General features: G+C 34.4%; 1 protein-coding gene across 1 annotated transcript in view; it reads left to right on the forward strand.

The window, feature by feature from the left end:
• The window catches only part of NCKAP1 (NCK associated protein 1), a 121,963-nt gene that overhangs the window by 61,308 nt on the left and 37,530 nt on the right, over positions 1-23,125 (forward strand). Inside the window, exons 14-20 of the mRNA XM_030916584.1 lie at positions 1,955-2,036; positions 4,245-4,303; positions 13,490-13,635; positions 16,123-16,255; positions 18,655-18,774; positions 21,189-21,328; positions 22,198-22,329. Of these exons, the coding sequence (XP_030772444.1) occupies positions 1,955-2,036; positions 4,245-4,303; positions 13,490-13,635; positions 16,123-16,255; positions 18,655-18,774; positions 21,189-21,328; positions 22,198-22,329 (812 nt within the window). The remainder of the gene's footprint in view (positions 1-1,954; positions 2,037-4,244; positions 4,304-13,489; positions 13,636-16,122; positions 16,256-18,654; positions 18,775-21,188; positions 21,329-22,197; positions 22,330-23,125) is intronic.

Below are 23,125 nucleotides of genomic sequence, written 5' to 3' on the forward strand. Positions count from 1 at the left end.
GGAAATAATATTTTATTTTGCTTCACTTTGTAGAATTACATGTTTCAAATGACTGTAAGCTAATGTATAAAGAAAGAACAGTCAAGAATCCTCTTTTATATAAAGACTACTCTAAAGCTGCTAGTTTTCCAGAGAAATAACCATACTTTGAAGTTCTCATTTTTTTTCAAATCAATCTGAAAATATAATAAGGAAAAAAATTGTTCATGTAATTTTTTTTTTTACCTTGAATTGTATACTGTTACAAGTTAGTATTCTAAACTCTATAGTTTGTTTCTTCTTTTATCCACTAGATGGAGCTCAGATACTTCCTTTCTATGGTCATTTAAAAAGGGAACAGAAAACTTCGGGTATTATTGCCTTACTATAATTTTATTTGAATAGCTATTTCTTACCAGATAAGCCAGAAGCTTTTGTTCTTGTTTATTATTTATTCATACTAGCATACAGTTTAAAAAGTAAACCAGAATTCCTGAGTCACTTCATCTGTTTTTATATAAAGTGGAGTTTACTAATACTGAGAAAATTAATTCTTAGCATTTCTTCTGGATTATGTAATAGTATAGTATCAGCAGCAATCATACTGATATTAGTAATTGCCAGATTTATTGACAGTGTATCTTACCAAATCTGTAGAATACCTCTGTGAGAGTGGATATAGTTACCATTATTTGTTGAAGAAGAAATGCCTTACGTAATTTGCTCATTATCACACAGCTCATAAGTAATAGAGCCAGTAGTCAAACTCAAGTTTTAACTCCAAAGTCTGAGCATTTTACCACCCTCTTCTGTTGCAAAGTATATTCACAATGTTTTTCACCATTTGCTAGCATATACATTTAGAACTAAGGTTGTAAACCTGTTAGCATAGTTGATTGCAATAGGCGTTAATATTTTATTGTGGTAAAATATATGTAACAAAATTTACCATTTTCTTCTTCTTTTTTTTTTTTTTTTTTTTTTTTGAGACGGAGTCTCACTCTGTGGCCCAGGCTGGAGTGCAGTGGCCGGATCTCAGCTCACTGCAAGCTCCGCCTCCTGGGTTCCCGCCATTCTCCTGCCTCAGCCTCCTGAGTAGCTGGGACTACAGGCGCCCGCCACCTCGCCCGGCTAGTTTTTTGTATTTTTTAGTAGAGACGGGGTTTCACCATGTTAGCCAGGATGGTCTCGATCTCCTGACCTCGTGATCCACCCGTCTCGGCCTCCCAAAGTGCTGGGATTACAGGCTTGAGCCACCACGCCCGGCCAAAATTTACCATTTTCACGATTTTTAAGTGTACAGTTCATTCACATCATAAAGTTTTGAAATTGTGTTTTATTTATGCTGTTTGTAAGCTAAGCATCCACTTTTTAAAAGGAATTTATTTTTTTAGCATCCACTTTAAATACAGTTTATCAAATATTCATTTTTTTAGCTAGGTTGAAAAGGGTTTTTAGGTCTTAGTTTTGTTGAGGCCTAACATACGATAAAAATCACTCATTTTTAGTGCATGTTGTAAATTTCGGTAGCTGTGTACATTTGTGCAACTATTACCATCACCACATTCAAGATAGAACTTTTCCAACACCTTTAACAGTTTACTTATGTACCCTTATGGTACACCTTTATCATTCTTTCATAAGCCCCTGACAGCAACTGGTGTTTGTCCATACAAAGCATACAAAGTATAGTATGAAAGTAAGTCATACTATACTTTCACCTTAAAAATACTTTTCCATATAAATTTTCCTATAAAGTGTATGAGAAAAGTACTTTTTTACACATAATCATTTATTTTTTATTTCTTTCACTTAACATAATGGTTTTGAGATTCGTATTACAGTGTGTGTTAAAATTTCATTTCTTTTTTATTACTGAAAAATAATCCATAGTATGAGTATACCAGTTTGTTTATCCGTCCACTAATTGATAGACCTGAATTGTTTCCCAACTAGATGTCTTTTTGTTTTTCAGAATCTTTCTGTTTGCCCTGAAGATGAATCAATCATCATGTCCTCTTTTGTTAACACTATGACTTCCTTAAGTGTAAAACAAGGTAAGAAGCCTTTTAAATAAAAGCATATTTTCTTCTAATTAGATTTTCAAATTTGATTATTATTAAGGAGATAATTTACCAGTTAATTTGGCTAATGATCTATTATTTTTGTCTTAATATTGTTCTCTGAAGCAAAGATATCCAAAATGGGTTTGTGATGCTGTTTACAAAAATAATAATTATAGTTTTATATTTCTAGTTATTAAGCAGGAAGAAAAGCATTTTGTAACAAAAACAATAAAACATTTGTATTTTGTAGCAAATCGTGTATTTGATCCAAGCATACCAATAACAGTATTTAATGCCATTTGTAAAATGTTTAGTCTGTGCCAGGCACTTTACATATATGTTGTCCCGTTTACTCCACATTTCTTTTTTCAACACTGTTATTACTTTTGACAGATTTGGAAACTCTGGGTTTTAGGGTTAACCTCTCAGTTATTAAGCATAATTTGCCAAGCTCTAATAGCTATTAAGCAGGAGTAGGAATTTGAGCTCAAATCTGTCAGTCTCAAAAATTGATGTCATATGGTCACCTTGCCATTATTCGAACACTCCATTCTGGTGGATTGATAGTGTGTTTTAGTTTTGTAGTCTTTTAGTCTTTTGATAAAGGATATCGGAAACCTTGAAAACTTCTGAGTAATAAATATATAAACATTTTTCTTAGTTCAGTCTGTATTGCTACCACGTCTAAGTAATGAAACTAAAATAATTTTTTCTGGTGATATTTGGTTTCTATATAGTTATTTTGTGGAACTTCAGCATGCTGTCCAAAGTTTCTATTCGTAGGATCTCTCAAATTCTATTCAAACTCCTGTAAATTGACATGTAAGCACACTGAGAATCAGAGAGCTTAGGAGAGAAGGTTTTAATTCCCTTAGCACAACTGTCTCCTTTATCATCATCTTTACAGGATTTGAGAATTGTTTCACTGTCTTCACTCTTAAATTTTAAAATGTTTTTATTTTTTAATTGTAAAATATACATAAAATTGACCATCAACCATTTTTGCATGTATAGTTCAATAGTGTTAAGTATATTCATATTGTTGTGCAACCAATCTCCAAAACATTTTCATCTTGCAAAACAAGTTCTTTTTTTTTTTTTTTTTTTTTTTGAGGCGGAGTCTTGCTCTGTCGCCCAGGCTGGAGTGCAGTGGCCGGATCTCAGCTCACTGCAAGCTCCGCCTCCCGGGTTCCCGCCATTCTCCTGCCTCAGCCTCCCAAGTAGCTGGGACTACAGGCGCCCGCCTCGTCACCCGGCTAGTTTTTTGTATTTTTAGTAGAGACGGGGTTTCACTGTGTTCGCCAGGATGGTCTCGATCTCCTGACCTTGTGATCCGCCCGTCTCGGCCTCCCAAAGTGCTGGGATTACAGGCTTGAGCCACCGCGCCCGGCAAAACAAGTTCTTTTAATGGTTATTGAACAACAATGCCCCATTTCCCTTTCCTGCTAGCCCCTGGCAACCTCCGTTCAACTTTCTGTTTCTGTGAGCATGACTACTCTAGATACCTTATGTAAGTGGAATCACAGAGTATTTGTCTTTCTGTGACTGGCTAATTTCACTAGGCTTAATATCCTCAAGTTCAGCCATAGTAGCATGTGTCAGAATTTCCTTTCTTTTTTAGGCAGAATAATAGTCCATGATATTTATTTATTTCATTTTTGAGACCCAGTCTCACTCTGTTGCCCAGGCTGGAGTGCTGTGGTACAATCTCTGCTCACTGTAACCTCTGCCTCCCAGGTTCAAGCAGTTGTCCCACCTTAGTCTCCCGAGTAGCTGGGACTACAGGCACACACTACCACACCCAGATAATTTTTGTATTTTTAGTAGAGATGGGGTTCCCACGTTAGCCAGGCTAGTCTCAAACTCCTGACACTTAGGTGACCTACCCGCCTCGGTCTCCCAAAGTGCTGGGATTATAGGCATGAGACACTGCACTCAGCCTCCATTGTATTTAGATACTACGTTTTGTTTATTCACTCATTTATCAATGGAAATTTAAGTTGATTCTACCTTTGACTATTTTGAATAATTCTTCTGTGAACATGGGTGTACATATATCTCTTTAAGACCCTGGCTTTAATTCTTTTAGCTATACTCAGAAGTAGAATTGTCTTAGCTGTTAAAATTTAAAATGTGCTTATAGATTTCTGAAAACATTAATTTGTTTTGTAATCTTTTTTTTTTTTTCTGTTACTACAGTTGAAGATGGGGAAGTATTTGATTTCAGAGGAATGAGATTAGATTGGTTTAGGTTACAGGTAAGAATAACCTTTTATTGTCATTCTGTTTTGTTATTTTATTTAACATGAAGAATTTTATAACAACTATAAAATACTCATTGTTATATACCTATTGAAAATATTTCTTTTGTATAATTAACCATAAAAGAAGCATTTTTTAATCATTATTAAACTTGGATAAATATATTTATAACTTAAGCCAATATATGAGTTTTTGAATAGATTATTATAATTTTAAAATATCTAAAAATTTAAATCCCAGTCTCTCTCTCTTGATATCCTGATTCAAATATTTAATTCTAAAGTAAAAGCACAAAATCTTTTTTGAGAAAATATTTAAAATCTACTGTGGGCATCAACAAACTTTTTTTAATAAAGAGACAGCTGATAAAAATTTTCGGCTTGCAGCCATGTAGTCTCTGTCATCATGATTGCACTCTGCCGTTGCAGTGTAGACAATACATAACTTAATGGGCATGGCTGTATTCCAGTAAAACTATTTATAAAAACCAGCAGGTAGCCCACAGGCCGTAGTTTACCACCACGATCTGTACCAAAAACTTCCGTTTGCTGAAAAACAGAAATAAATATTATTAGACTTAGAGTGTTCATTTAATATATGTCTCATATAAATAGTTCATAAAGGCATTAAAAATGCAAGCCTAACACTTTGGTGTATACTGTAACCTTAATGATAAAAATTAGTTGCCCTGTAAATATTTTAAGTAATTATGGGAAAATGGCCCAGTGTTCTCAATAATCTGCATCTTTTAAAAATCCATATATTTTTAAATGATAATAGTCATTATATCATAATATAGTCATTTGACTCATTGTGAAGTCAAAACATTCAGTTTGCCCCGTTCCCGGTTTCATTCTCCAGAAATACTCTCTTTTAATAACTGGCCTATATTTTTTTAGATGTTCAAATGAGTAAATTAGATAGTACTCTGTACTGTTTTGCTATTTAATTTATTTATTTAAATATTTACTTATTTATATTTTAGAGACAGGGTCTTGCCCTGTCACCCAGGCTAGAGTACAGTGGTATGATTATAACTCACTGTAACCTCAGGCTCCTAGGCTCAGGCAGTCCTCCCACGTCAGCCTCCTGAATAGCTGGGACTATAGGTGCAAGCCACCACGCCCAGCTAATTAAAAAAAAAAATTTGTAGAGACTGAATCTTGCTGTATTGTCCAGGCTGATCTCAGACTCCTGGCCTCAGCGATCTTCTCACCTCAGCCTCCCAAAGTGCTGGGATTACAGGCATGAGCCACAGTGCCTGGCCTGTTTTACTCTTAAAAATAAATAAATAAAATTTCTATTTGTTTAATTAAAAAGAGAAAATATAAGAAGTATTTGTTTGTGGAAGCTATTTTTAGATGGATACAGTCTCAGGAATGACTCTCAGGATGACTGTGCTTTTCTGGCGGTCTGCTTAGTACTCTGAGATGCTTTTGCTTTTCTTAGGTTCTTTCCTTTCAACTTCAAAATGCATGAGCACTTTTCTCCTTTTTGTTCTGTATTCTATAGGGAGCTTATTTTTAGAACTGAAGACTTTTATAAATAAAAGTATTAAATAACTTGCCAATTTGTGGGAGATCAAGGAAGTACACTTGAAATACCAACATCCTAAACTGTTAAATGTGTATATATTATAGGTTTTTTTTTTATTACAAATGAAGTTTTAAAATTGACACCTCTTTGTTTTTAAAAAGGCAATGAAACAATACAGAAGTAGAACTTGTAATGTAAAAAAAGAAGTGGAATTTGCTCTGCCAAAGGATATACACGTTTCAGACTTAGAAAATCATTGTCACAAAGCTTGAACTGCTTCAATTTTCTGTTCTTGGTTTATGGGAGTGCCTAAACCAATACTTGGACTCAGAGAATTTTAGAGATTTAGGTGCATTTCAAATGCACCTTTACATTTGAAGTATTCATGTGAGAATTTTAGCCTTTTTCAATCACAGCGAAATAAAAAGCATTGAGTGAACATGAAGAATGTAGACTTGGTTATTCCTTTGTGTAAATTTTTTAAGTTTTTGTAAGATTTTTATAAGAGCATTACTAGCTAGCTATCTGACTTTTTTTTTCATGTAATCTGTACCTGCTTATATTAGTTTCCTAGGGCTGCCATAACAAAGTACCAACTAAATGGCTTAAACAATAGAAATGTATTATTTCATAGTTCTGAAGGCTGGCAGTCTGAAAGCAAGGTGTTGGCGGGGTTGGTTTATTTCAAGGACTGCAAGGGAGAACCTGTTCCATCTCTCTCTCCTAACTTCTGGTGATTTGCTGGTAATCTTTGTTGTTCCTTGCTTGTAGTTGCATTACTCTAAAGGCGTTCTCCCTGTGTTTCTTCACATCATTTTTCTTCTCTGCATATTTCATGTTCAAATTTTCCCTTTTTATAGGGCTGCCAGTTATATTTGATTAGGTCCCATTCAAATGACTTCATTTTTACATGCTTAGCTCTGTAAAGACCCTAATTCCAAATAAAGTCACATTCTGAGGTACTGGGGGTTAGGATTTAAGCACATCTTTTTTGGGGGGATACAATTCAATGCATAACATCGCTGTTAACCGTGTTTAGAACATGCAGTCACTCAGACCATTTCTACTGCATACAGACCCCCCCCCCTTTTTTTTTTAATTGACAACAGGACAATGTACACAAAGGAAGGAAGGAATGGGACGTACCACTAAGCCAGAGAAGTGTTCGCTAGAAGTAGAGAACAAAAGTGCAAGGTAGCAGGCAGGGTCCAGAATCTAAAAGGTTTACATAGGTGTTGAAGAGCAGCTCAGAGGTGAAAGTTCCAAGTCTACAGATTAGACTGTAGGATACAGAAGGTAAAATACTGAGCAGTATTATGTAATCTGTAGAAAAATAGCACATTCATCTTTTGAGGATTTTATAATCTAGCTATGGAGACAAAGCATAAAAAATGTAAAAAATAGCAGCTGAAAATCTGAAAGATTAAGAGATGTCATAGACAGGATATGTTTATCAGTTAATTTCAGTCTTAGAAGGGATAAAGCATTTTTCAAGTTGAAATTGCTTTGAATAGGAAAAAGAAAAGGACAAACAATGAGTAAAGAGCAAGTAAAGAGACTTTATATAAAGTACTACTGTAAGAAGGGGAAAATATTCACAAAAACTATGAATGATCTGACTTTGATCACTGACCTTTGGTTTCAGGTAGATGTACAAGAATTGTTAGGTAAAAGCATATGGCCAGAGAGTGGTGAAGAGTTCTATAGATAACCAGTAGTGGTTGAGTAGAGCAGACCAGAAGAATAAGCCTGTGGGAGAATTTTAGTAGTGTACTTTGTGCCTTCGCTGGTGTCCTATTTAGTTTGGTTCTAAGGTTATTGCTTTTTTTATAGGTCACTTTCATCTTTCTCTGTCCTTTTCCTACTCTTGAGAATTCTCTCTGTATTTTTGTCATTCTTTTCTACTTCCTAAGTGATTTCATTCTGTTGTGTATTCCATCAGTCCCTTAAGCATTTTTAGTTGCTCTTTCAAATATCTTTTCTCCTCTGTCTTCTGATTTATTCAAGTTGTTCATATTCTTTTACTTAAACCTATTCTTTTTTAGTAACATGTTTCTCCCCGCATTATTGTCAAGCAGTTAAATCATTATCTTGTTTTGTTGCCAATCATTTCTTCTGAATCTGTTTTCAAAATGTTATTTAAATTCTGATTTAATTTTTTTAATTTAAAATTTTTATGAATACATAATAGTTGTACATATTTATGGGGTACATGTGATATTTTGATACAAGCATGCAGTGTATAATGAACAAATCTGGGTAGTGGGAATATTTTTCATCACCTCACACTTATCATCATATTGGAAACATTCCAGATCTACTCTTGTTATTTTGAAAGATGCAGTAAATTATTAACTATAGTTGCCCCATTGTGCTATACCAGTTCTTATTCCTCCTGAATGTACTTTTGTACCTATTAACCAATCCTTCTTTATTCCCACTTCCCCCCTTCCCTACTCAGCCTCTTATAACCATCTCTGCCTCCACGAGATCAATTTTTTTAGCGTCCACTTAGGAGTAAGAACATTTGTTTTTCTGTGCCTGGCTTATTTCACTTAACATAATTTCCTCCAGTTCCATCTGTGTTGTTGCAACAGACAGGATTTCATTCTTTTTTTTTATGGCATGATAATATTCCATTGTGTATATATTTACCATTTATCTATTGATAGACACTTGGATTGGGTTTCATATCTTGACAATTGTGAATATTGCTGCAATAAACATGGGAGTGCAAATACTTCTTCAGTATGTTGACTTCCTCTCTTTTGGATATATACCCAGCAGTGTGATTGATTGCTGAATCATATGGTAATTCTGTTTTTAAATTTTTGAGGAACCTCAGACAGTACTGTTTTCAACAGGGGCTCTACTAATTCACATTCCAACCTGCAGTATATGAGAGTTCCCCTGTCTCCACATCCTCATTAGCATTTATTTTCTGTTTTTTGATAATAGCCATTTTAACTGGGGTGAGATGATGTCTCATTGTGGTTTTAATTTGCATTTCTCTGATGGTGAGCACTTTAAAAATTTATCTGTTGGCCACCTGTATGTCTTCTTTTGAGAAATATCTGTTTAGAACTTTTGCCCATTTTTTCAATCAGATTTTTTTTTTTTTTTTTTTTTTTTTGCTGTTGAGCTGTTTGAGTTCCTTGTATATTCTGATTGTTAATGCCTTGTCTGTTGAATAGTTTGTAAATATTTTCTCTCATTCTATAGGTTGTCTCTTCACTGTTCTGATTGTTTCCTTCTTTGTTGTGCAGGAGTTTTTTAGCTTAATGTGATCCTATTTATCCATTTTTTGCTTTTGTTCCCTGTGGCTTTTGAGGTCTAACTCAAGAAATCTTTGACCAGACCAATATTCTGGCATTTTTCACCAGTGTTTTCTTCTAGTAGTGTCATAGTTTCAGGTCTTAAATTTAAGTCTTTAATTCATTTTGATTTGGTTTTTTTATATGATGAGAGATAGAGGTCTAGTTTCATTCTTTTACATGTGGATATCCAGTTTTCTTAGCACAATTTATTGAAGAGACTGTCCTTTACCCAATGTATATTCTTGGCACTTTTGTTGGAAATGAGCTAATAGTAAATGCGTGGATTTATTTCTGTGTTCTGAGTTCCATTTCATTGATATTTGTATCTGTTTTTATGCCAACACCATACTGTTTTGATTACTATAGCTTTGTAGTAGATTTTGTGATGAGGTCATGTGATTCCTCCTGCTTTGTACTTTTTGGATTGTACTTTTCAGTATTGATTTGACTCTTCTAGTTTTTTGTTGTTGTTGTTTGTTCCATATGAATTTTAGGATTTATTTTTTCTGTTTCTGTAAAGAATGTCATTGGTATTTAGATAGGGATTTCATTGAATCTGTAGATCACTTTGGGTGGTATGTTTAGCAATATCAATTCTTCCAATTCATGAACATGAGGTGTCTTTTATCTCATTGTGTCTTCTTGAGTTTCCTTCTTCAATGTTTTATAGCTTTCATTGTAGAGATCTTTCACTTTTTGGTGAAGTTTATTGGTAGGCTTTTTTTTTTTTGGTAGCTACTGTAAATGAGATTTCTTGATTTCTTTTTCAGCATGTTTGCTATTGACACATGGAAATGCCTCTGATTTTTGTATGTTGAGTTTATGTCATGAAACTGAATTGGTTGATCAGTTTTAGTAGTGTTTTGGTAGAGTCTTTAGGTTTTTGTAAATATAATATCATATTTTCTTCAGATAAGGACAATTTGATGACTTGTCTTCCAGTTTGGATGCTTTTTATTTATGTCTTTTTTTTTTATTGCTTTGGCTAGGACTTCCAGTCCTGTGTTGAATAAAAGTGTTGAAAGCAGGCATCCTTGTATTGTTCCAAATCTCAGAGGAAATGCTTTCACAGTTTTCCCCGATTCAGTGTGTTGCTAGCTGCGGGTTCATCATATATGGCCTTTATTGTTTTCTTCCATGCCTAGTTTGTTAAGAGGTATTATGTTTTCTTCCATACCTAGTTTTTTAAGAGCTATGTTTTCTTCCATACCTGGTTTAAAAGTTTTTATTATGAAGAGATGTTGAATTTTATTGAATGCATTTTCAGCATCTTTTAAAATTATACAGTTTCGTCCTTATTCATGTGCATATGTTGAACCATCTTGTATTTATCTTACTGGATCATGATCTTTTTAGTGTGTTGTTGAATTCTGTGTGCTAGTATTTTGTTCAGCATTTTTGCATCTATGTTCATAAGTGATGATGGCCTGTAGTTTCTTTTCCTGTAGTTTTGTGTCTTTGATTTTGGTATCAAGGTAATGCTGGCCTCATAGAATGAGTATTTGAAAGTATTCCTTCCTTCCCAATTATTTGGAATATTTTGAGTAGAATTGGTATTAGTTCTTTAAATATTTGCTGGAATTCAGCAGTGGAGCCATCAGGTCCTGGGCTTTTCTCTCACGGGAGACTTTTTATTACTGCTTCTATCTCATTACATATTATTGGTCCTTTCAGGTTTTCTGTTTCTTCTTGGTAGGATGTATGTGTCTAGGAGTTTATCCATTTCATGTCGGTTCTCCAGTTCTTTGGCATATAGTTGCTTATAATCTCTAATCCTTGGAAGTTTTTGGTATCAGTTGTAATGTCTCCATTTCCATTTCTGGTTTTTTTCTGGGGGGGTCTTCTTTCTTTTTTTCTTACTTAATTTAGCTAAAGGTTTGTCAATTTTGTTTAGTTTTCCAAAGAACTAACTTTTTATTTTGTTGATCTTTTGTATTCTTTTTAGTCTCGATTTTCTTTATTTCTTCTCTGATCTTTATTACTTATTTCCTTCTGCTAACTTTGGGTTTGGTTTGTTCTTTTCTAGTTCTTTAAGTTACATTATTAGGTTATTTGGTCTTTCAACTTTATTAATATAAGTGTTTATTGCTATGAATTTTCCTCTTACTACTGCTTTTGCTGTATCCCATAGGTTTTGGTATGTCGTGTTTCTATTTTTATTTCTTTCAATAAATTTTTTATTTCCTTAATTTCTACATTGTTCAGGGGCATATTGTTTAACTTCCATATGTTAGTTTCCGAAGTTCCTCTTGTTGATTTCTAGTTTTATTGCACTGTGGTCAGAGAAGATACTTGATATGATTTCAGTTTTTTGAATTTGTTGAACTTTGTTTTGTGGCCTAACATATGGTCTCTCCTGGAGAATATCCCATGTTCTGATGAGAAGAATAAATTCTGTTTTTTAAAAATGTGGGACAGTTAATGGAACTCTTTATTGAATTCATGGCCACAGCTATAGCTAATTCCTGTTTATACTCTAAAGCTGATAAATGGTAAGTAAAACTCCCTAGGCTTAGTTTGTGATAAATGTCAAGTATATTTTGTCATCAGAATATTGACATCATTCTTCCTCATTCCTTCTTTTCTGGTAGACAAAAACAGCAAAATACAAAAGTCTTCTTTGTGATGTCACTGTCTCCTTGAATAGTAACATCATCCACCTATTGGCCCCTTGCCATGGTAGGGTTTGAGATTCAATTTTTATCCTACTTACAAGGTGACAGTTTACTCTTACTATTTCATGGACGCTGGCAAGAAGATATGGAGCTCCTGGGTCAGCGACAAAAGACAAAAGACTTAATTCACTGCACAGAAAGCAGTATAGGCATCAGCATATATGCATTATTTCTGCTATTTCCCTAAGCTCTGCAGGTGTGGTACAGAGGAGCCAAAATGAATTCTGTGCATGCAGTCTGTTTGTGTTGCAGATAAGGAACACTTAAGTTTGAGGAACCTTCTATTTTATCATCAGCCATAAGCATACTTACTCTTTGTTCCAAGGGAGACATTACCTCATCCCTCAAATTTGATAGCTGCAAGTATAACCCTAAGAAATGGCCTAGATAATGAGTGGCTCAGGCCTTGCCTTCTTGACACACCCAGCAAGCTGTGTGGAAGCATGAGACCCATGCAGGAGTATCTCCCAATAGCCAAAATCCTGACCCTTATTTATAATTCTTCTATTTCCCACTACATCTAATTATTTCCCAGAGTAGACTCTTTTAAACTACCATTACTCAAAACCAGACCATCGTAATCCTGTCTTATTGCCACTACTGCCTTCTAATAGATTTCTGCTTCCTTTCCCTTCCCAGTCATGCTTCCCTATTTTCTCCACTATACAGAGTAATCTTTCTAAAACAAAAACTGGCCACCACACAGAACCCTTAGTGCTTCACTAAGAAGTTTAAATTCTTTAACATGGCATACAGGCTGTTCCCGATCTGGTTGAATCTCATGTTTTAGTATTTCCCTTCTCTTCTTTGCACTCAAACTCTAGTCATAACAGTATTTATGCTGTAGGCACCCCTTCTATTCTTATTCAGTGCCCTTCTGAAATGTCCCCTATCCATGGACATGATCTGCTTTTTGTGATTTGGTATCCCGGTTATAGAATTTTTTTCCCCACAACCTATCTTAATGATTTTTGTTTAGTTCTTTCACTTTTTTGGCCAAAGTACACCAATTTTTACTATCTTCAGTACTTTTCTAGAATGTGTCAAATTAATACAGTGTATTATATAATCCAGTGTTTAGTGAATCAGTATACTCTAAAACTTCATTGAATCAACATGTACAGTACTTAGTTTTATCTGATTGCTTCCTGCGTGTGTTTTGTCTCTTAAATTAGATTGAAGATTTCTTTTGGTATGGTCAACATGACAGTTAATTGTTTTACACTTTTGATATTGTAATTTCAGTTCCTTTGAGGTTCAATATGAATGACTCATATATTAGTTTTATCTGATTGCTTTCTGCGTGTGTTTTGTCTCTTAAATTAGATTGAAGATTTCTTTTGGTATGGTCAACATGACAGTTAATTGTTTTACACTTTTGATATTGTAATTTCAGTTCCTTTGAGGTTCAATATGAATGACTCATATATTAGACACTGTTTTATGGACATTAGTATTTCAGTTAACTAAATAAATTCTTGATAGGAATTTCAAGGTAGGCTCACTACAGACAACTAACACAATAGATGTTACTATCAGTGTCACAGTAAATAGTTTAAGTATCTTTCAATGATGCTTTTCCCACCTATAAAATGACAAGTCCAAAGTCATTGATCTCTACCTAAACTACTTTTGTTTTTTCTGTATTTTATAGGCATATACTAGTGTCTCTAAGGCTTCACTTGGCCTTGCAGATCACAGAGAACTTGGAAAGATGATGAATACAATAATTTTTCATACAAAAATGGTAGATTCCTTGGTGGAAATGTTGGTGGAAACATCAGATCTCTCAATATTTTGGTATGTTGTAATGTTCTCTAAATCTGGATTTGAAAGTTTTAGTATGTGAATATATGTTTCTTGATTGTTTTTGTGTTAGCATAGTCCTTAAGGCAGTTCAGTAATAGACCCTTAAGAATAAAGGGAATAGTGAACTTTTATTAAAATGTGCCAACAAAAAGAAGTTTAACCAAGTTGGGATTTTATGTCTATTTTTAATTCTCTAAAAGAGCAACTTACTGATGTGACTTTTATTTCTTACATCTTTTTTGAGGAGTTGAAAACAGTCACTTCAAATTACCTTAAGGCCCTTCTTTGCATGATTAGATTAAAGGGAAAGAAATGTTGTGGATTAGGGTCAAATAGAGCAAGTATTAGAAATTAAATGCCTGGTAACTTCACTTCTATGTTGTTAAATTAAAAATTAATATTAAGATGATATAGTGACCACTTCCTGCATTGTGCTTCATTCTTCTCTTTGTCTATTATAGTCTGTTATACTTAGTTTATTTTTCTTCCCTCTCTTCTTCCCAGAAAATGTGGTCCTTAATGGCTATAATTTGTTTTGTTAGTGTCTGTCATAGTAGTTATTTAATAAATCTTTGAATGAATAAGTCAACTTGGTTGTGATCAGATTAATAAATAGTGGGGTGACCAGGCATTCGGTGGCTCACGCCTATAATCCCAACACTTGGGAGGCCAAGGTGGGTGGATCACCTGAGGTCAGGAGTTTGAGACCAGCCTGGCCAACATAGTGAAACTCCATCTCTACTGAAAATACAAAAATTAGTCAGACGTGGTGGTGCATGCCTGTAGTCCCAGCTACTTGGGAGGCTTGAAGCAGGAGAATCGCCTGAACCTGGGAGGCAGAGGTTGCAGTGAGCCGAGATCGCACCACTGCACTCTAGCCTCGGTGACAGAGCGAGACTGTCTCAGAAATAAATAAATAAATAAACAAATAAATAAATAACAGTGGGGCTAGGATTCAAACTCAAGTATTCTCGCTTCAGAGGTGTATAATATCAACTCTATTTTCTGCGTCTTGGACCTTTTTTTTACTTTAGGGAAGAGGACTGGAATAACATAGTATGTCTCTTGATTTCTAAAATGCTGTAATGATCTCAGTGGATAGTGATAGTAGTTTCTATGTATTGGGTAGAGATCATCATGAAAAGCTTCTCACTGCATTGATTTTGGAAAGTGATAGTGGTTTCTATGTATTGGGTAGAGATCATCATGAAAAGCTTCTCACTGCATTGATTTTGGAAAATAATGTAATAATCTATGTTGATTTTGGCAGTTTGTTAGGAAGGCTTGAATTAGCAGTATTGCAGAAGAAATTCAAATTGCCGGGTAGAGAAAGCATGCCTCTTAAAGGAAATAATGAAACACATTAGGAAATACACTTTTTAGATTTAGACACATCACAGGTCAAATTTGCAAGAATTTTTAGGATTATTTGGAGCCTGGGACTACTGTCTGTCTGACACAAAGTCTACCTTAGGTAGAACATGGAACATTATATGTTTAGAAATTTTTAGCTATGCAAAGGATCCTATTACAAAAGAAAAATACAACAATTAGAAAATCCTGTCCCCTTTCTTGGAACTAAAAGCACTTTGAATCATGTTTGAAATTTGTAATTTTCGGTCATACCTAGATTTTATTTATATTTTTTCACAGTTGTGTTCTAGTTTTGCCTGTCACATCTAAAATAGAGAAATGTTTACTACTTCTGTTTGTCTTATTACTCTAAGATACACAGTGTTTTATTGACTCACATTCTTTTACATTTAGATTTAACATCTTCAATGTGGATGCAAATTAAAACTGATGGCAGACTGGGTGCCATGGCTCACGCCTGTAATTTCAGCACCGTGAGAGGCCGAGATGGAGGATTGCTTGAGTCCAAGAGGTTAAGGATGCAGTGAACTGTGATTGTGCCACTGCACTCCAGCCTGGGCAACAAAGTGTCCCCTGTCAAAAAAAAAAGTAAAAAAAAAAAAAATTGATGGCATGTGATTATTTAATTGGCAATGTTTTTTTTTCTTAGTGGTTCATAAAATAATGTTTCTTTTTTTTTAAAAATAGAGACAGGGTTTCGCCACATTTGCCCAGGCTGGTCTCAAACTCCTGGGCTCCAGTGATCCACCTGCCTCGGCCTCCCAAAGAGCTGGGGATTATAGGCATGAGCCACCACACTCGGCCATAATAGTGGTATTTTTTCCTATTTATAGTGACTTAGCTTTGATGAAATTTGATTATGTAAGGGGCCATAGATTATAGTTTATTATTTTTTAAAATGTTGTTAATGTTATATAAATAATATTTTTATTACTCTGGGATAATTACTGGTGTGTAAAAGATACTTTGGGGGAAAAATATTCTCTTCTTAAATCAGTGCTACCAGTTATCATTCATTCACTTGAATCAAATTAACTATAAGGTACTATATCAGAAAACTTATTTTAACTGTAAAAATTGTGATTCTGATTTTTGTTTATATAGTTTTTATAGTCGTGCTTTTGAGAAGATGTTTCAACAGTGTTTGGAGTTACCCTCTCAATCAAGATACTCAATTGCATTTCCACTACTTTGCACTCATTTTATGAGTTGCACGCATGAACTATGTCCAGAAGAGGTAATTACAGTATACTACTGTGAGTTATATGGTATGCAAAGTAAACTAGTTCAAACCTGTAGCCAACCAAATATTTATAGTCGTAGTTATCTAACTTAGCTTCCCATCGAATACATCTCTTTGCAGAATCAGAAAAGTGCTTGAATAGATACATAGGTTTAATAAGTATATGGATAAGTAAACATAAGTATAATAAGAACATATCATAAAGTCACTTGGAATTACCTTTTGTAAGATAAATGGTGGATCAGGTATTAATATCTGTGGAAAAGATTTATATAGTAATTTATTTTGTATACTTAATTTTCCTCTTTAACTGTCATGGAAAGGACTCAAAAATTAAATTTATGGATTACTGAATAAGCATAAACAAGTCAGAGAGATTCACTAACTTGTTATTACTAAATTGTTAATAAATATATTAAGCAAAATCCAGATTTGCTGTTATTTGTGGGATACATACATACATGTATGTGCATACACACACACACAGTTGCAGAGTAATTGAACTGCTTGGTAGTTTTGTTGATGCCAAGTATCTGTGAAAAATGTACTCAGTGTTCCTTCTAATCTTTAAAGAAGAAATATTTTCTAAGTGTGATAAGAATGTAAAGATTAAATAATGTATTTTTTTATTATAATTTAACTTAGTGTTTAGTCCCTTTACGTAAAATTGCAGAACTTATAGAAAAGAAACTTAGAGATAGCAGGAACATGATCAGTTTCTTTAAGCATTAGACAACATCTGTTGCAGATTGTATGCCAGTACTCCAGGGGAAGCCAACTTTGAGACAGAAGTTCGCTTACAGGAAGTTTATTAGGGAATACTTTTAGAATTTATATCTATGAGGATATTAATACCACCAATTTTAATACGTTTATAAATTTTTTAGATTTAATAGATTTTTTTCTCCCAAACTTGACACCTGAGATGTATTAACTGTTTCCTCACCATCAAATTTCAATAAATTACCCATAAAAAGTCCTTCTAATTTTATTTATATGTCGTGTCTTGAATCCATCCTCTACTTTCCATTGCTCTTGTAATTATTACAGTTCAGATTTACGATACTCTTCATATGTACTTTAAGTGGAGTTCATCTTTTGCCTGGATTATCTAAGTGGTCTCTTTGCTTCTGCCGTTGTTCCCCTAAACTTTATTCTCAGCACCGTAGCCAAAGGCAGAGGTCAGATAATGAAAAGACTTGTAAGACATGTTAAACCTTAGTTTTTCTCCATCTAAGCATTTCTGAGCTATTGAAAGGGAGTAGTGAAGTCAGATTTGTATTTTAAATAAGTTAGTGTCTGTAAAGAACAAATTTGAGCAGTCTTAATTCAGTATTCTTTTTTCAGGGAAAATTAATAGCAGAAGATTTATGTCTTATCTTTCAGGAGTCAGAATTTGATTAAAAAAACACTAAGTGTTTATTAATTGAAATCTTTCCTAAGGTGAACCAATATTTATATCAGGTTGTAAATTTTGTTTTTGGTTTTACTTTCTATTAAAGTTTTACAGGGCATTTTAAATAAAATACGTTAGATATCATAATAGATCTGGGAAAAATTTTGTATGCTCAAGTATTTTTATATTATGTATTTTACATTTCATCATAGAAATACTCTATGTAAGCTCTACATATATGATTATGGAAGGTCAGGGCAGGAAAACTTTAAAAAATTTTTTTCTTTGTAAAGTATTACAAATGTATAGTGCAAAAATTTACAGTGTTTTATACTCAACATTCCAGTTACCATAGATAAGAAAAAACCATCAAACGATTGCAACCCACTAAAACTAAAAAGAGAATCCTGTAGAGGTGGATGCACGATCAGCTTTTTTGTTTTTTCTTCCTGGGAGCAATGGGGTTTGAGTTTAGAGATTTGAATGCCTTGGACTTTCTATTACCAAATTGATTTCTCATCATTTTATTTAAATATTTGAGCTCTTCTTTCCTGTTTACACAATTACGAAGTTGTGTCACAATTTATACATTTATAGAGACACAGATTTTAAATGAAATAAGATTGGAAACAGTACTCTAAATCTGTTTCCTTTCACATTATATGTTTACTATTTTAACATTTAAGAACTGGATATAGGACTTTGTGGAATTTGAAAATTAAATATATAGTTTTTCATGTTAAGCAAAATACTGATTTTTTAAGACTCCTCCCAATTATACATTGCTTTCATAATCACCAAATACTTTGTCATTTATGTTCAAATACAGTATAGTGAGTTAGTTGTTACAAGAGCCAAAAGCAATTTTTAACATCTCCCACCCCTATTTCTTGTTGCGGAATGTACCTTTAGCCTAATTTTCCATGTCTATTTAGAAGTCTTTTTAATTCAAAGTACTTTCTTTATAACTTGTATTATTATTATTCTGCCTTAACAGCGACATCATATTGGAGATCGCAGTCTTTCCTTATGTAATATGTTCCTAGATGAAATGGCCAAACAAGCTCGAAATCTGATCACTGATATTTGCACAGAACAGTGTACTCTTAGTGACCAGGTAATGATTTAAGTGTTTCCAACAGATAGGAAATTTGTGTGTGAAGGCAAGAAAATGTGCCCTTAGCCAGTTGTTTTACTTTGCGTTCTTTAGTTCCCACGCTGTTAGTAAACCTCATACCTCTGCTGTGAAACTCCATTAACAGGTATAATTTCTTAAATATAAACTTTTTGGCAAGACTCTGTGTACTGTTTGTGTTCTTTAATCAGGAGACAAGTATATTTTTTTTGTGTGTGTAGTGTTAGCACCTGATTCTGCTATTTCATTGAAAGTTGCAAAAGAACTGGAATTAAGCATATTTGGTGATTTTCAATCCACTGATAATTCAGATTAAAGCTCAGATTGCCTCATCATTGGCTAGTAGAGTCCTTATAGTCATTTGAGAGCTTTCTTGTTATCTGGTGTGACAAGATGTACCAGCCTTTCTAGTAGCTCTGTCTCTTATGAAGGGTGTTATAAATATTCAACACTCTGGTCTCTTTAATATTCTTGAAGTTGCAAATGTCCTTAGAAATTTTCATTTTAGGAAGGAACTCCTTTGTTACAATACAAATGCAATGTAATTTCTTATGCATTTTTCCCCCAAATACCAATCCCATGGCTTTAGTTACTATCTAGGTATAATGACTAAATAACTTTCCTTGGCCCAGCACTGTCCAATGGAAATATTATGCAAACCACATATGTAATTTAAAATTTTGTAGTAGCCATACACAAAACTTAAAAAGAAACAGGTAAAACTAATTTTAAAAACATTGATTCAACCTGATATACCCCAAAATGTTATTATTTCAGCATGTAATCATATGAATGAAATATTGTATAGTTTTTATACTAAATTTTTGAAATCTGGTGTTTATCTTGTCTTACAACACAACTGAATTTGGACTGGGCACATTTCACATGTGGTTACTGTAATGTACAGTGAAGCTCTCCTTCTACCTAAAATGTTCTCATTTCTCATTTGCCTGCTTTGTTACCTGTCAAGTGAAATCAGTTATTTCTCACTTGTACCTGTGTGTGTTTTTTTTTTAATTATTGATCTTAACGATGTGTTAGGTAGAAAGCTCTTGTGTCATGCTTCTCTCACACATCTAAGTTACTGAGTCCTTTCAATTTTATCTGAGAAGGCTGTCTCAGATCTGCCCATTAACTTTTTTTTTTATTACACTTGCCTATTTCTTATCCCTTTTTCATGCCTTGTCTGAACTATTTCTAGTAGCTCTGTTACAGTTTTCCTTTTTCAGTGTTTTCTTCTGCCAGTATCAGAATTAGCCTTAGAAAACTCCTCATGGCCAGGCATGGTGGCTCACACTTATAATCCCAGCACTTTGGGAGGCCAAGGCAGGCGGATCGCCTGAGGTCAGGAGTTTGAGACCAGCCTGGCCAACATGGCGAAACGCCATCTCTACTAAAACTACAAAAATAAAATTAGCTGGGTGTGGTGGCGGGCGCCTGTAATTCCAGCTGCTCAGGAGGCTGAGGCAGGACAACCCAGGAGGCAGAGGTTGCAGTGAGCCAAGATTGTGCCATTGCACTCCAGCCTGGGCAACAAGAGTGAAACTCCATCTCAAAAAAAATAATAATAATAACATAAAATATCTCCTATGCTGTGGCTGTTTTAAAAAATTGTTGGCCGGGCGCAGTGGCTCACGCCTGTAATCCCAGCACTTTGGGAGGCTGAGGCGGGCAGATCACAAGGTCAAGAGATTGAGACCATCCTGACAAACACGGTGAAACCCTGTCTCTACTAAAAATGCAAAAAAATTAGCCAGCTCCCAGCTTCTCGGGAGGCTGAGGCAGGAGAATGGCGTGAACCCGGGAGGTGACGGAGCTTACAGTGAGCGGAGATTGCGCCACTGCACTCCAGCCTGGGAGACAGAGCAAGACTCTGTCTCAAAAAAAAAAAAATTGTTGCTGTCTTTTTGCCTGCAGTTTACAATCCAACCTCTAGCTTGGCACTCAAGGTCCTTCCTAATAGTTGAAATCTCTGTACTTTACCTTACACGCCATGCTCCACCACACAGTAGTTCTCACTACAGCTCTGAACCATCCTATCTTTACATAGTTTTTTTCCAAAGGCTATTTAATCCTTCCAATGAAATGTTCTTTTTCATTCCTTGCTTGCCTGGTATGTTTTTACTTGTCTTTTTAGTAGTAATTTAAATAAGCCTCTCTGAATTTCCTCTATGATATGTTTCTTCACACAAGATTTACCCGTTTCTGTTTTCCACCAAGCTATGTGCATTACCCAAGCTAGGTAAGCAAGCTCTATATCTCACTTATATTTCTGTCTTTTAATATTGCTGTGATATTTGCAACGTAGCCTGGATTCAGCTAATGTTTGCTTGAATAGTTAGTATGCTTTCATAGTAGTTGGTATAATGTAAGATTTCATTCTTCTCTAAATTTAGTTGCTGCCCAAGCATTGTGCCAAAACTATCAGTCAAGCAGTGAATAAGAAATCAAAAAAACAGACTGGTAAGAAAGGGGAACCTGAAAGGGAGAAACCAGGTGTTGAGAGCATGAGGAAAAACAGGCTGGTTGTGACCAAGTAAGTGTCCACTTACATTATACCTTTTTGTTCCAGATAAAATATTTATTTCATTTTTTTTTATGACATTAGTCCTGAGGAAATGCTAATAATTGTATAGTCTTCATTTTCCAGCCATTTTAAAAAATCTTTCTGAGCTTCATTAACCTGTTAGTTGCTTATTTCATCTCAAAATACAGATTTTGGCCTTTAGAAGAAAATTTATGTAATAGGTGATATTTGTCTTTTTATACTAAGTACTGAAGGCCAATTATATGTTTAAAAAAATTTCTGTGGTACATTATAAGCAATCCGTAATTTTTAATTTATTTAAAATCAGATAGCTGAGATTTTATTTTGGCATGTTTGTGATATATTAGAACATCCCCAATGTCATTAACAGAAAACAGAAATAACAGACCAGGTAGCATTCAGGGATCTTTGTTTGCTTGCTTAATTATTTGGAGGGGAGGAGTAGGTGGGTAATAACTCGATAAATATTTTTTGTTTAAAGTATAGTTCCTACTTTCTTGCTACATTGAGCAAGCCATTGCCCTTTTATAGACAACTTTCCTTCTCTTATAACAAAAAGTACTGCAGGAATTGGAAGTGATTATGTTTATGAGTGCAGAATAAGCTCTACCTATTGTACATTAAGTCAGTATAGTCATTACTACCTAAAGGTAGAAACAAATGATGCCATCTTTAGAATATTGCTCTTACATGTTATAACCTTAAAAATTTTGAACTTTCTCAGTTTAGTAGATCAAAAAATCAATTCTGTAAGCATTATCTCCAAATAAGATTGATATATTTATAAAATTAATTTTTTATTGCCTATGATGACATGTTGAACATTTTACTTAACTGTTTATTCATGTTTTTTTCAGCCTTGATAAATTGCACACTGCACTTTCTGAGTTATGCTTCTCTATAAATTATGTACCAAACATGGTGGTTTGGGAACATACCTTTACCCCACGAGAATATTTGACTTCTCATCTGGAAATACGCTTTACCAAGTAAGAAAGAATATTAACTGTTTTTGTTTGTTGACTCAGTAATTAGTTTGTTATTTAATTATTAATGACTATGCAGTGTTTTATAAGGAAAAGCATTAGTAGAACTGGATTAGTGTTAAGAATAATGAACCAGGCTGGGCGCGGTGGCTCATGCCTGTAATCCCAGCACTTTGGGAGGCTGAGGTGGGCAGATCACGAGGTCAGGAGATCGAAACCATCCTGGCTAACATGGTGAAACCCCATCTCTAGTAAAAATACAAAAAATTAGCTGGGCATGGTGGCAGGCACCTGTAGTCTCAGCTACTCAGGAGGCTGAGGCAGGAGAATGATGTGAACCTGGGAGGCAGAGCTTGCAGTGAGATCGCACCACTGCACTCCAGCCTGTGCGACAAAGCGAGACTCCGTCTCAAAAAAAAAAGAAGAATAATGAACTGGGAAGTGCAAAGAATAGTGAACTGAAAATTACTTATGATACCCAGATTCTTTTCTCATACCTATTAGTATTAACTAGGGACACCAGGCAAGCCAGTTAATGTCTCTGAGTCATAGCTTCCTTATATACAAAGTGAGAAGATTGTAGCAAATCAATGTATTTCAGCTTGCAGGTGGCAACCCAATAGGGTCATGAAATCAGTTTATTAGGTTGTAGTCAAAGTTTAGAGAAAGAAGCGGGAGGGAAAGAAAGGACAAGAGGAAGAAAATAATAGGAAAAAAACAGTACACTGTATGTATTAAATATGTATATTGCTTCGTGAAATGTTTCAGTTACATATATGCATGTTCATACATATATGCA

This window comes from Rhinopithecus roxellana, chromosome 14 (assembly GCF_007565055.1).
Source record: "Rhinopithecus roxellana isolate Shanxi Qingling chromosome 14, ASM756505v1, whole genome shotgun sequence".
In the NCBI taxonomy this organism is placed as follows: Eukaryota; Metazoa; Chordata; class Mammalia; order Primates; family Cercopithecidae; genus Rhinopithecus; species Rhinopithecus roxellana.